Here is a 14,978-nt window from a genome sequence, read left to right on the forward strand (position 1 = left end):
CACCAATATTAAGAGTGGTAAAATAGTTCTTTTGCTTGGCAAAAGGAAAAAAAATAAGACTTTCCATTTGGCCATGTAGCTCACCTACAAAATCTACTAATGTTTAATGAATATCTTTGAAATGTACTAATAATATCATATCAATACTAAAGAAAGTCTGCTTGAGCCATAACACTCCCCTGATGCATAATATGTAGTGATCTCATCAGTTCGTGTTCAGCACAAACCCCTCCTAACGGGAGGCAAAGTAAATTAATCATTTTGGTAACTGGTATAATTTTGATTGAAAGTTTTACTTTTCCATTCTGCAGCAAAGCTGTTTTTTTGCTAATAGATTTAAGTCATTTGAGCTGGAAAGTGCTCCACTCAAATCCATTCTGCCACTGTAATGGTAAGTGCTGGATGAGGTTCGCTTTTCATACTCGATGCACTAAATCATCTCCTTTGCGATGCAGGTAGCTGTTGTACTTCAGATGCAGCAATATCAGCAGCAATGGTAAACATTTCGTCAGAAAACACATGAAAAGGTAAGTGTGTAAACTCTTCTTGGACTGTCACCTCTGCGTAGAGGCAGGTGCTTTAAAACTAAGCTGTTCATATGGTCAACGCAGTTATAGAGGTGGCTGACTCCACAGAAAGAAAAGGCGTGTGTAACTTTTGCTGACACAGCCAAGTGCGTGAGACAGAGGGATGATCTGCTTCCCTGCCAGAAATTCAGCTCCTCTTCCTTCTCCTTGACAGTCAAAGGTCTCAGCCTGGGGACCATCTCCCCTATGGATGGAGAAGAGCTCACTTCAACGGAGCAGGAGAGCGCCTGGAGGACCATTCCTGTCTGCCACAGGTGCTGCCAAGGTAGATCCCCTTTGTTTGGGCAGCTAATGTCCTCTGACTCTTCCAGTGACTGTGTGTGTAAAAAAGGGTAAAGAGGAGAGTGTTTTGTGCAGTTTTTTCTTCTTTTCCAGATGATTTTAATAAAATAAGGTCGCTCAAAGCAGCAGCTGGTGCAGCAGCAGGTCCCATGGCCCAGCGGTCCTTGGTGAGACCATACCATGGTCGTTGGCACGGTTTCAGGGCACCACTGCATTGGGCTGTCTGTCCACCTTGCCCCAACTCTGCCAAACTCAGCCCGCTCCCCACCCGTGTGCCTCTCGGTGGCAGACAGCATAGAGCTGTACTGAAACAGAATCAGTTTTGCTGGACCGCCCCACAGGTCTTATTTTTAAATAAATGCCTCATCTATATTTCTGGGTGTAGTCCCAGTGCCCCGTAATCCACCACAGGTTGTTATGTCAAAAGTAAAATATTTTTAGGAAAAGAAACAGCATGTAACTTGATTTCTTCAGCTACGTGGTACGCTTCTATCAGAATAAACTCAAGTGCATGGGTACATGATATAAGCAATAAAAGAACCCAGCTAAGTGCATATGCAGAAGTTTTCATCTGCAAACAGATAATTGCAGTTATATGCAAAATATCTCTTAAATTATCTCTTTTCTTTCACACCGATAACTTCATTTCTCAGTTCTACACATCATATAATTTAGCAGGCACAAATATAGCCTGTTTTTCACACAGATTTGCAGAAAATCTGTCACCATTGTTTGATTCCCTACCGATAGGATTTTACTTTTAACTTTTCATTTTAAATGCACAGCACACAGCATGTATATGTACTTTCAGTAATTAAGGTGTATCTTCTCCGTGCAAGATTTACTTGAATTGCAAGGGTATTTCTTGAATTTTAATGCTTTGGTACACTGAATTATAGTGTGCCTATTGATTTCTGAGTGTTGTAAGAGTGAAAATAAAAAGCATTTCTATTTGCCAAAACTCAGCGTCTGTGATTAAAGGTGTTCTTCTGTTGTTCAGTGAGATGTTTTCAATACAAAGTAGTTCTTGCAGAAAGCAATGTTAGAAGTATATTGACGTTGTTGCAGGTATGTCTTTTAACTCTGTTACAGCTGCGCTTCTAAAATAATAGTGCAGGAAATTGTTTAGATAGGAAAAAGAAAAAAATATTATTATTTTTCTTTTTAATTTGCCAGAAAATCTTTTAACATCCAGCCTTATCTTTTATAGTGTTTCCTAAGTTTCATAGCACTCGGGTAGCACCTTGTGGAAGTGGCCAATTGCGTTCAGGGCGTGCATTGCATTTCTGGCTTGGCCACTGTTGTTACCTTTGGCCAAGCCACTTCACCTTGCTGAGTGGGCTTCCTCCCTCCAGGCTTCTGGGAGAACATGAAGCACCATGACAGATGAAGAGTTTGGCTTTTTAACAGTTTGCTCACATTTCATTTCTTCTATACGCAATAAATGGTGATACTGTTTAATTTGGAGATGAATGTAGAAAACAAGAGTTGATGTTTGTTGCATGTGCTGTGTGTTGTTGCCCATACCTCTCTAAAAAGGAGTTTCTGAGCTGATGAGTTGCTGATTTATTCTGACAGAAACCAGATATCTATCGGGGATTAAGCAGTGATAATTTTTAATGAATATCAGAATGTATTTCATATAGTCCAGACGCTCTTTCTGTTGACAAATGCTTCAGTCTATGCTCTTTCAAAAACATTCAGGGAAAGATTTGAAGAGAGTGCCTGTCTTCCCTGAAAGATGTAGATAGATTTGAGGATATTTGTATACTTGCTTAGAGGGGAAAAAAAATCCATAGTCTTCTAGTAAAGACCATTTTCTGTGAAGGGAAGTGAGCAGTTTTAAATGTAGCATGAGGACACAGAGCTGTACCCAGACTCGCAGGCAGCTGCATCCTGGTACAGTACAACAGTACAAGGAGCTGCTACGTGCTCTTGTCCTGGTGCTCTGGGAGACATTTGTTAACACAGTCTGTGATATTATGGTTAAGGGAACTGTTCAGGCTCATCGTGGAAAAACTTGGTCATTACCAAAGTTTGCACTGGGACTTGTCAGTATCTCTTTATGCTGAAGATGTTATCTAAGCCTTAGTTTAAGAAGGTATAGGAACAAATTCTGCATTTAAATATTGGCTCTTGGTAGCTCTGAAGGAGCTGCTACTGGTGTACTCTATAAAAAACAGCATTTTTAAGTACCACTTTAATAATTAAAGAAACCCCTCTTGATGTTATTCTACTCTAGCTAACAATGGCTGGGGGCTGCGTTGCCCACAAAGATTTCTGTGCCCAGACATTTCCAGATATTTGCTTATCTCTTGGTTCGGGCTATTCTGAAAAAGATGATCCTCCTGACATGAATACAGCAAAAGACTCCCTCTTGGCAGCTTGCTGGGGAAGCACTGCAAAGCCCAAGCTCCCCTGGTGAGGTGCACACAGAGAGCGAGACGCCGGTTCACAGCAGAGCTCTGTATGCAATGGCTCTGGCTCACCAGGTGCAGTTTGGCTGTATCTGCACCGTAGAGGACTGGTCTCCATGCAACAGCAGAGAGATGGAGATGACGGATGGAGCTGATGGTCCTTTGGGTCGTGCCTAGGAAGGCAGGCTGCTGAGACCCTGACTTCAGCATCCCCTCTGGGGCAAGAGGAATGTGTGTGAGGGAGACAGTGGCTACCACAAGAGCCATTGCCTGTCTTGATGTAGATGAATAATGTACATCTGGGGAAAAAGAGAAGCAGAAAGGATGCAGAGCATATTGGAGGCAGGCTGTGAGGTCAAACTGCCTGTAGCATCTCCCTAGGAGTGACAATTACCAGTATCACCCTGAGTTTACTCTATGTGCTGATCTCCTAGGAAGATTTTTATTGCTTTACTTAAAGCTTGCTTGCATTTTGCTGACAGATGCCCTTGCAGCAGTGCTATCGATTCGCTGATGCAGCCTGAGGGATGTCAGACTATTGCCATCAAAAAAGAGCTAAATTTGTGTCACCGTTGTGGCTGGCTGTTGCAGAGGTGGCAGGGAATTTAGTGAAAGCCTCCCCAAAGCCTGCAGTGAAGCTGGAGGTCTGGCATCACCCAGCAATCCAAAGTGCGAGTGGCCTAGGGCTGCAAGTAATGCCATCTGACACATAAAAGCATTTAAAAGATGAAGGAACCTCAAAAGAGAAATTAAAGACCACACAAATGATTAAAAAGTCCCTTTGAAGCAGTCAATAATGCATAGACTATATTGCTTACTTCTAAAGGCTGAAAAGATATAAGAATTTTTTTTTTTGAGTCTCCAGGACCCCAGGATGCCCGTAACGACAAATGTTTGGGGTAGGAGCTTGGCAGGAGTGAGCTCGCAGTGGGGATGGGCAGTGCTGGCCTGGATGCCTGCAGATGTGCCTCCACGTCTGCCCCAGACCTGCTGGGCAGGCATAGCCCCACTGCCCTCCCATGACACGGCTCCCCAGTGCTGAAATATGATAAGGTCTTTTGGGTTTGTATCGTTGGTAGAGTTAGTTGGAACATTTTAGGCTGTGTCTCTTTGTGTGCATTCGGCTTATTTCTAGCTTGGAATATATGTCTGTACAAATATGTAAATCAATGACAATCTTAAACTTATAGTTAAAAAGCTAAATTAGGACAAATCTGATATTATTTTACCACCAGAAATTAGAATGAGGTGTTTCGAATGCCAAATTAAACCCATTTACAGACAGCCAGATAACAGGAGAATAGTTTGAAAGTGGATGGTAAGACTTTCTTTCTAGGTAAAATGGTGGTGGTGTGGTCATTGCACTGGAGGGAAGGGATGCCATCCAGAAGGACCTGGACAGGCTTGAGAGGTGGGCCTATGCAAACCTCACCAAGTTCAACAAGGCCAAATGCAAGGTCCAGCACCTGGGTTGGGGGAATCCCAAGCACAAGGTTACAGGCTGAGAGGACCTGGTTGAAAAAACAGGTTTTGAACTGAAAGAGGGTAGCTTTAGTTTGGACATAAGAATAATTTTTTTTATGATGAAAATGGTGAGGCACTGGAACAGGTTGCCCAGAGAGGATGTGAATTATTTTGAGTTTGGTGGGCCCATGACACTTCAAGTCACCAAGGAAGGGGCGCAACATATAAATGGGCCCATGAACAAGAGATGGATTTAACCATGGATGCTATTGTGCAGGTTATCCATGATGGTAAAACATGTGCCACCATAAAAAACCTAAATGGTTAAAAACTTGTGTCAGGGGACAATGACTGAAATATAAGTATTGGGAGGCCTTGCAAATTGACTATATCACACTCTCTGAAACCCACCAGGGTAAGTGGTATGTGCTTACCATGGTGGAAACAACCATCGGATGGATAGAAACACATCCTGTGCCCCATGCCCCTGACCATAACACTATCCAGGACCTTGAAAAAAAAGTGTTGTGGAGGCATGGCATCCCAGAAAGAACTGAGTCAGACAATGGTACTAATTTCAAAACAATCTCATAGATACCTAGGCCAAAGAGTGTACTATTGAGTGGATATATCCTATTCCCTATTATGCACCAGGCTCTGGGAAAATTGAGTGATATAATGGACTATTAAAAACTACTGAAATCAATGGGTAGTGGCACACTTCAAAACTGGTCTAAGCATTTGGCAGAAGCCACCCAGTTTGTTAACACCAGAGGATCTACCAGTTGAGCTGATCCTGCTCCATCAGACCTTCTATCAATGGAGATGCAGTCATCAAAGGCCATTTGAATTTATATATTTGTGTATATTTTATTATTACTATTATTATTTTCATTAAAGCTGGATTAATTTTAGTTTCCAACCCACAAATCTCTTTCTCTCATTTCTCTTTTCCCTCAGTGGGGATTTGGGATCCCAGCTGCTTGTGTTAAGCTGCCAATCAGGCCAGGCTGGGGCTAAGCCATGACACTCATCATTGGTAGTGTTCAAGGTCAGGTTGTATGCGGCTTTGAAAAACCCGATCTAGTGAAAGACTAGCCCATGGCAGAGGGTTAGACTAGATGATCTTTAAAGTTCCCTTCTAACCCAAACCATTCGATGATCCTATGGTTTTGCCAGAAAATTTAATCCCAGACTTTTGGTGGATGTTGTTAACTAATATCTGTGCATCCTCCAAACACTTAAACCCACTCCATCTTGTGTGGTTTTCTCTGGAAGCAAATACGTTTGCAGTGACTGCTTCTGCTGGGAAGTCTCTAAGATATGCAGGCTGCAGGGAGTGAGCAGCAGGGCTTTTTCTCTCCTCTCCATGTCTCAATTCAGCATATACAAGCTGTGAGCTCTGGGAGCACTATGGGCCTCCAGGCACAGGGAATAGCATTTTAATGCTTTTTCTTTCCTTTTACCCTACACTGAGCATTATTCAGCATGCATTTCCGCAGTCTTTTCACCATGCTGTTAGCCCAGCAATCAGCTTCCCCCCTCATTGAGCTCAATGGGAGTGACACAGAAGTTTATTAGTCTGAAAATTAGCCCTGACGAAGACTGGCAAAGTGCCAGCACAACCACTGTCTCTCATACAAGTGTGGTCCCCACTGCAAGTCTGCTTCAGATTTCCCACTGTGTAACCCCCACCTTGCTAGAGCTGGCTTCTACTTAGCTGGAAGTCGGGTCTATTTAAAGCATGGGAATGCTCCTAACCTAGCAGGAATGAGGTCCTACACCCACCCACCCCTAAAGGGTGCAGTTATGGGGATGCCTCAAGTAAACTTAAAAATGGAGGTTGCTGAATTCACATCCAAAATGGAGAACGGCAACCAGTTCATCACTTTGTATTACTTATTTTGAAATTTGGTTTGTATATGCTGTCTGTTCTCACTGGTGATTAAGACAAAAATTCATATGTTAGTATCAAACACAGAATATGAGAGCATCAAGCAGAAGTATAGCTTTTAGCAGGTGGGGGGAATATAGATCTCCAGATGCCTTGGCATCTGGTGAGATGTATGTAGCATTTTGGGACTGTTCTGGAAGCATAGTAACCAGACATTTTAATTAAACAGATAATTACACTCACATTTCTTTTCTCTTACATTGCATGGATTCAAGCCAACAGGTGCTTTTATTGTGAATCTGAGGGCTAGAATTTATTAAAAGCTTGGCTTTCAAATAATAAAGCCACAGTAGTGGATGAATTCCACAGCAAATTACTCCACTTGGAGCTGGGGGATGCATTGGGCCCTTTTCATTCAGTCAACTTGACTTCCATTGGGTTTAGGATGGAGGACACTTGTGTGACCTGGAGCAGTCCCGGGAATTCCTGTCTCCAGTAGCAGATTTGCCAAACCTGCATTAGGAGACTTACAGCCTCCCTGCAAAAGGAAGTCATTAAACTGACATTTCTTTCCAGTCACTGTCACTCGGATCCAAGTCTCATTCCACACCAATGTCACTGTCACCAAAGAAAATATGTTGCAAAATCCCCAGAATAGTTTTTATTTAAAATGTTACTATCATAAAATTCCAGATTATGAAATTAGGACCTCGGATTTCCATTCAAATCTTACCCCCTCATCCTTTTTAAAATATATAGATAAGTAGTCACAAAACATAAAACATGCTGCAATGATACAAATATATTTTTTGATACAGAAATTACAGTACATTATAAACCATGAAAACAAATTGAGGCACTAGACTGTACATCAGCTTTGTTCTGCACTGGCTGTGAAGCTGATAGACTCGCTTTCAATGAACAAAATCTTTTCTTTGTTTAGTGAACATAACTTTACGGGTCATATCAAACAATGTGCTTTGTTGTGAGATGACACCAGGGCTACTGGTCCTTTCAGAACCACAAAGCACCTACACAACATGTATCGCTGCCACAATGTGAAAAATAATCATTTTATTGAATGCATAACTAAAAAAAAAAACAACCCCCATTGGTTATTATTAAATAAATAATTATTCCATTCAGTGGTTAGTTTATATTACACTGCATTGGCCATTGGAACAAGTGAAGTTTAATAAATAATGCATGGGAATGTCTCATTTACGCCTCCTTTCGTAATTCTGTGCTATGCTCCTTTCAGAGGATCCTGCAAAGAAACGAAGCAGAATGAAGCACAACGTACAGCCTTGCATAAACCCCAGCAAGCACAAGGAAACATCCAAGACCTGCAGCCTCGGTGGTCACTGCCAGACCCCATCAGAGCATCGGACCTGAGATGAGGGATCCTGATCTAGCCCTGAGCTGTTTTGATTTGGTTTTACCACTCAGGCAACACTCTCCTCCAGGAGGCTCGAGATCTGAGCAGGGCTTTCTGTCTCATTTATTGAGCTGCTTGAAGCTCCATTAACTCAGAGCCTTTTTACATTCCAGTAATCCATCTAAGCAATGGGATCCGAGTACTTAGATCAATTTGTGGTTAGAGGCTTTCTGCATCGACATTGCCACCTTCTGTCCTGCAGAGTCAGCTCTTCGCCAGGTTTAAACCCTCCCTGACCCCAAGCCCTGCACACAGCAATACCTTTTACTGAAATCTGCAGCAGGAGCAAAGCAAACCTCAGACTACCCTGTGGACCAACTGCAGCCTAAAATAGTCTTCAGTAACATATTTAGCATTTAGTAGCAGTAGATCTCTCCTTCTCGCTCTTTTAAGAAGAGTGAAACCCAGAGAGCCCTTCTTGGGCAGAGCCTCACCATAGGGTGACGTAGCTCATCACCAGTCACGTTTGCTTTCGCCCCAAAGAGAGGATTACTTTCATGGAACATATTGCATGAAACACACCACAAGTTTGGGAGGATTCAGCACTGCATCCTGCAGGGAGCTGGCATTTCGGATCAGGGACAGTTTTAAGTTAATATGACTTCAATTTTCACCAGGCTAAATGCAAAATGAGTTGAATTGTCTCAATATGGATTGTTACAAGTAATTTTCCTGTACTGTGACTTGCTTTTACCCGGAGCATTCACCCAACAGACTGCACAGCTTGGGAGTCGGTGCCAAATCCCCATTTACCAAACCAGGGACTGAGACACCAGCATCCCCATTCCCTGTGCTTTGTCACACGAGGCTTTAAATCAGCACTGCACTCACACCCAGCAGCGGGATGGTGTAAACTCCTACGTATTTCGAGGGGACTCGGGGGCTTTCTGCAGAAGAAGAAAATTCACAGCACCAAGGCACGGCACCAAGAAAAGGTCCTGCCCAGTTAAACATATTTCAGCCCGGAGAAGTAATAGCAGTCCTTGCATATACTCCTGATTTCACTTTGATTACACAGTCCCAAGGACGTATCTTCTCCTCTAGAGGAGCAGAAGCAACTTCTTAACATTTTCCTCCCAGGGAATCAGGCAGAAAAGCAGTAAATTCTAGTTTTACCTGTCAGGCAGGTATTACATAGCCTGACAAGGTAAAACTTCATTATTCCCCTTTGTTACAAACACCACATAACAGTGTCTTGCCTATACCATCAATTTTGAAATTAGGGCAATCAAATCTTTGCCTTTCTTAAACATTTGCTGTATTTTACATTCTCATATTAATGTAAATGTAATCCCAGTGGAAATCAAACCCAGTTTATTACTTCCAGGCTATTTACTTTCATGATAGCAGATATATTTACAGGTATTATGCATTTAATAGCTATTGCCACCACAGACAAAATTGTACAAAATTATTCATGATACATAGCAATTTGCAAAATGATGCAGAGAGCAATATTACTAGTCTGAACAGGGTTTAATTGAAAAGAAAAGTTACTGACAACCATAATTGCAGAATATAGATCACAGCATGTATCCACATAATATAAAGGTGTCAGCTAGTAATTTAACTTTTATCATTCATTTAACAAAACAGTGAGAACTATTTCAGAGGCATGAAAGACACATTAGGTTTTTTATTTTTTAATTCCTGTGCTAGGGTATTAACTGACACTTTACTGTTCACAGTGAAGGATTTACTCATTACAGCTCTATTGCACAGAGAAGGTAGAACTGCTGGCAGTCTACATTTACCCACAGGGATTGTGGACTTGAGGGAGGAGGATTCTGCCCTATACATATACTATGGGAAAATAAAATTAAAAAAAAAAAATCACTGTATCAATTCAAAGCTTAAAATGGGTTTTGCTATTTTTTTTTTTTTTAGGTAAAGTGAAAAGATGGAGGATTCTGGGAATGTTGAACAGCTTGACCTGCAGAATGAGGAGGTGCTAATGGCAGATCTCTGCTCTTTCACCTCTTGCTGAAGTGTGAGGAATAGTGATCTGCAGAGACAACGAAGGTATCCCTTTATCTGGGCAGATCTGAATCAGAAGTTAAAACGTTTCCAGCCTCAATTTTTTTCCCGATTTGAGAGTAAAATTTCGTTTTTTCTTGTAATAGCACTTTGGGTATTGGCAGAACATGCTGCTAGCAACAACGGGGGAAGTAAGGAATGTACTCTGGGGACTACCTGATCTTGGCTACGCTACGGCATCACAGACTAGTCCGATCATCTTAAGCATTAGCGTGAAGCAAACCCTGAAATATCTTGGTTAAGAAAGAAAATGCCAGTCCATTTTCAGAGTACTCTAGGTCTACACTGCATAAAGGCAGCTTCTTTCATCTGCTGGGAGAGAATAAAGAGGCGGCTGAACGGAGAGGCTGTATATCACCAAGTACCAGATTTAGTCATATACGTACCAGAATTTAAAGATCTTTTTCCCATAAGTCCAACAAAGGAATCTGTTTTATGCCCTGAAAAAAATATATTTGGGCTTATTTTAATGAATTTTCAGTAGGAAAGATTTAAGGTAATATGTTCATACAAGAAAAGAAGACACAGGCTCCAATCCCATTCATCTCACATATTAGTTGTTCACACCACTCTTGGACAACAGAGAACGAACATCAATCTGCCTAATCACTGCAGGCAGGTTAAACCAGGGCACAGGGCAGTTAGTGGACGGACATCATCTCATTGATTCAGACAGAATTCTTGGTTTGTTTTGTAGTTCTTCAAAGTTCCATGGAAAAACAACGGCAAATAACTGATTCTTACTCTCCTCCAAGTACAATTCCTATTGATTTGAACAAATGCACAGGAAAGCAGTATCTTGGCATAGCCTGCACCTATGTGATGTATCTCTTCTACCTGTTGGTGTTTTTCTCTATAATGCAGAACAAAAATTCTCTCTCACAGTTCAGGCAGAGCCTTTACTGGAGAGGAAGCCTACGGGACTCTATGTCTGGACACGTCTGAGCTAGACAGTCTGGCTCTATTTTGGGAATATTAATGAGTGCAGATTTTACCTTTCTGTGCCACTATTACTCCTTGAGGCACTGGATGTGTAGAGGATAAATTACTTGAAGTTTTGGCCTCCAACATGTATAAGATATAGTGATAGCTATAGTTTCAGATAAGGACCAAAACCAAGCCATTCTTCTTTCTCTAAACTGACTTTTGAGGCAAACTTAGAAATTTCCCTTTGGACAGAATTTTGCTTGCCTAATTCACCTACAAAGCAAGATGAATGGTCCTCAGACCTCACAGGTATTAATTCCAGCTGAATTAGTTACAGAAAGCTATAACTTTTTACTTAGTCAGCAGGTTATTTGGCATTAGCTTTGTATCAGATTCTTTTATTGGTCTTCCAAAACATAATTGTAGTGATAAAATCTTGTGGGTAACAAAACACTGAGACAGCTATTGGCCTCTGTGGGCAGAGAAGGTCTCACAGAATACAAGATTATTTCTACTGATTAGAAGTCTTCTGGCTCCAGTCTAAGCATCTTCAGATAAATTCAGAGAATGAAACTGTCACTGTGCAGAACAAGGTAACACCACACTGCTGATAGCATCTCCCGCTTTGTGTTGTACACAAGCAAAGCAAGACATGCTTATTAATGGGGCACGATATGCTTGTTTATATGGCAGCACATCATCAATCAGCATCTGATGGCTGCGAGGGCCTGACACCACCCAGACAAAGCTGAGAGCACACATACAGTATCTCACAAGTAATGACATGAGCTCTCCTGTGGAATCATTCTCCGGGATTTGGGAATTCACCATTCTAATTTTCCAGATTTTACCGTCTTAATTGCTCCTTTCCGAGTCTGGCAGTAAGCCTGCCTTGCCTATGAGAAAGGCTTTCTGAATACCTCCCATGGGAAATAAGAGAGAGCTGCAATATCCACACATTAATGTGGATTGAAATCTCAAAATGTGGTGGCTCAGATAAGGCACAGGCTCATGGCTTCACTGGGGGGGGGTTCAGTCCCTTAACAGAAGATTTCTCCACCACTGGTGCTTGTAGTCCTTAGCTGAACCCAGTCACCTTCTAACATATCCCCTCCGATACACTACTTCCCCATTTGACTATCTTCTAATATTTACTTAAAATAATTGCTTTTTTTAACTTACTTTTGTGAGAGATCTGGCCATAACCTGATTGGAAGACAGAAAGAGAAAAAAAAAAAAAAAAAGAAAAAAAGAGTTGTTGAAAAGGATTGGCATATGCATATGACACTACTGGAATGTTTTGAAGAATCGAACACAGAAACTACCCTACACATATTCCACTTAAGGAAAAGTAAGCTGACACAACTGCATTTCTTTTTGAATAGACTATAAAATCTTGTTTCAGCCAAACACACACAATTTAGATCTGTTTAGGACCAATTCTTGATTCATTAGACAAGCAGAAAATAAGGCAGTGATTGTATACACAATAGATTTCCCCACAGTTTGGGGATTGTGCAGTTCGGCGCACAAGTGTGCACATATTGCCGTTCGGTGGTACGAACGCCCACCTGGGAATTACGGTGACCCTTCTCACTGCCGTTTTCGTGCTGAAATTGGTGAGCACTTTGCACTTAAGCGTGGAGCCCACTCTTTTCCTATCGGTTGGTTTATCTGATATGAAACTTAGAGGGGGGACACCAACAAACAAAGCAAAGCAAAACCCAAACAGCTCACACCACAACTTCTGAGAAAGGTCTAAGGCACCAAACCCGAGCGGCTGTAGCGCTCGGAGCGGCGCTGGGAGACCGAGCCCGCCCCGCTCACCGGCATCGCGCTTGCCCATGAGGCCGAAGAACTGCTGGGGCCGGGGTCTCCTGGCCATCCTCTGCAGGAAATGCTCCAGGGGCAGCGGCAGCTCCTCCTGCGGGGCGACAGCGGCGCTGCTCAGCGGGGATCCCCGGGGGCAGCGCCCCGCCCCGCGCCCGCCCCGCGCCGCCGGGACTCACCTGCCCCGCGTCCCCGTCCGACCAGTCCGACCAGTAGCTGAGGTCGTCGGGGGCGCCCATCTCCTCGGCCAGCGCCCGCGCCGAGGCCAGGAGGAGCACGGCGAAAGCCAGAGGGAGTCTCATCGCCGCCTCGACGTCCTGCGGGGGGCAGAGGGTGAGGCACCGGCACCCCGAGCCCCGGCGGGTACGGAGCCCTGCACGCACACCGGGGCTCGCCTGTGTGCACGCTCCCTCGCGCAAACACACCCAGTTGCACACTCACAGCTGCCCCCCGACAGCTACGTACACCCCTGGAGATACACCCCCCCATCTACAGACAGGTATGAGCGAGATGCAGACATCAGCACACAAGCCACAAACGCACATCCAGAGGTACCTCGACACGATAACAGAGAGTCATACATAAACACACCCTCGCACGCAGGTACACATTGAGGTATTCACACCTTCGCACATACATACACTCACGCAGGTACAAATGTATTACACGCACACATATCCAGGTACAAGCACACATACCCAGGTACAAGCACATCACACACATGTCCAGGTACATCAAAATGCATCACAAATGCATCACATGCACACATATCCAGGTACAAGCGCATCACACACGCACATATCCAGGTACAGGCGCATCACAGCCCCTCACACAGGCACCTTCAATGCGCACACCTAGGTATAGGTACATCATGCAAACAGACACGCGTGTCTGGAGGCACACCTACATCCCTTCATACACCTCGATACGCACATCGGGACAGGCACAAAAGCATCCCTGCACCTCCAGACACGCACGCAGGCACACGAGCACGCCGCTCCATGCACAGATGCACAAACATATAGACACGCGCCCCCCCAACCCCCCGCACGCGCATATAGACAGACACACGCTCACAGACAGACAGACAGATAAGCGCATGCAGGGACAGACGGACACGCTCCCGGCAGCGCACGCACCGTTTGCCGCGGGAAGGGCGGGCGCCTCTCTCGGTGCGCATTGGCCGTCGGCGGGCGCGCTGCACGCTTTATATACCTGGGGACGGGGAGGGCCGAGGCAGCCTCATTTGCCTAAATGCAATTACCCCCGGTTTTATCATCCCAGCCCCGTGACAGCCCCCGCCCCCTCTCCCTCGCCAGCCCCGTCCCGGGAGAAGGGTGCGGGGCGGGGGCAGGTGCGGGATGCTGATGCTGATGGAAGGGTGCAGATCCGCTTTTCTGTGCGCGTCGCCCCGCACCGAGGACGAGCAGTGGATAGGGAGCGAGGGAGCGGGCACGACTGCCGCCCCGGGCGAGCTCCTTCCCTCCGTCGTGCCCCACCGCCGGGGAGCGGGGCTGAACCCCAAGGGAGCGGTGGGCGAGGCTGAGGAGGAGCTCGCCCGGTGGGGGCAGCGTTTGGGGACCCAGGGAGCGGGACGGTGGGGTGGGTGCTTGCAGCAGGGCCGCTCTGGTGGGGCGAATGCCTGCGCTGGGAATGAGCCAGTCTCTCCAGCACCACATCCCTGCCCTCATCCTTCCCCTACGACAGCTTCGCGTTGCTGCTAGCTTTCAGCTCTGATAACTGCTTAGATTATCTTCCATTTCACAGTTGTTCCATCCGATTTCTCCGAGGTCGGTTGTGCATGAGGCTTTTCAGCTAAGCTAGGTGGTCCCTCAGCACCTGTGGGACCTCAGTCCTGATGCATGGTACTACAACCTCAGTCAGGCACCCTGTGCACAGTTTAGCAGGAGCTAATAGTATTTCTTGAGAAAGCAGAGATTGCTTAGGAGCTGGATGGGCCCTTTGGTACCACCCCTCTGCTTGCTCTCGGATGCATTAAGGTGACCTTGCTGGCCTACTGTCCAAGGGCTATTCAATGGCTTGTACTTATGGATCCAAGGTGGGTCTGGCCCTTTGTTTGCTAAATAAATGCATGATTAAAG

The 14,978-nt window shown here is 44.6% G+C and overlaps 1 protein-coding gene across 1 annotated transcript; it reads right to left on the reverse strand.

Annotated features, from left to right (window-relative positions):
- Positions 1-6,939: 6,939 nt before the first annotated feature.
- On the reverse strand, positions 6,940-14,020 carry TAC1 (tachykinin precursor 1). Its single transcript, XM_054060835.1, has 6 exons — positions 14,016-14,020; positions 13,056-13,193; positions 12,874-12,970; positions 12,229-12,252; positions 10,506-10,559; positions 6,940-7,911 (listed from the first exon to the last, which is right to left on the reverse strand). Exons 2-6 carry the CDS (start codon positions 13,176-13,178, stop codon positions 7,862-7,864), a joined length of 348 nt encoding a protein of 115 aa, XP_053916810.1. The 5' UTR covers positions 13,179-13,193; positions 14,016-14,020; the 3' UTR covers positions 6,940-7,861.
- Between the last annotated feature and the right edge of the window lie 958 nt (positions 14,021-14,978).

This window comes from Cuculus canorus, chromosome 2, assembly GCF_017976375.1.
Source record: "Cuculus canorus isolate bCucCan1 chromosome 2, bCucCan1.pri, whole genome shotgun sequence".
Lineage (NCBI taxonomy): Eukaryota > Metazoa > Chordata > Aves > Cuculiformes > Cuculidae > Cuculus > Cuculus canorus.

Excerpts from the sequence above, each read along its gene's own strand:
- TAC1 (XM_054060835.1), bottom strand. The coding sequence starts at position 13,178 with ATGAGACTCCCTCTGGCTTTCGCCGTGCTCCTCCTGGCCTCGGCGCGG. Across the intron at positions 12,971-13,055 it reads CGGACGGGGACGCGGGGCAG|GAGGAGCTGCCGCTGCCCCT; the intron begins GTGAGTCCCGGC and ends GTCGCCCCGCAG. Across the intron at positions 7,912-10,505 it reads AAAAAGATCTTTAAATTCTG|GATCCTCTGAAAGGAGCATA; the intron begins GTACGTATATGA and ends GTTTCTTTGCAG.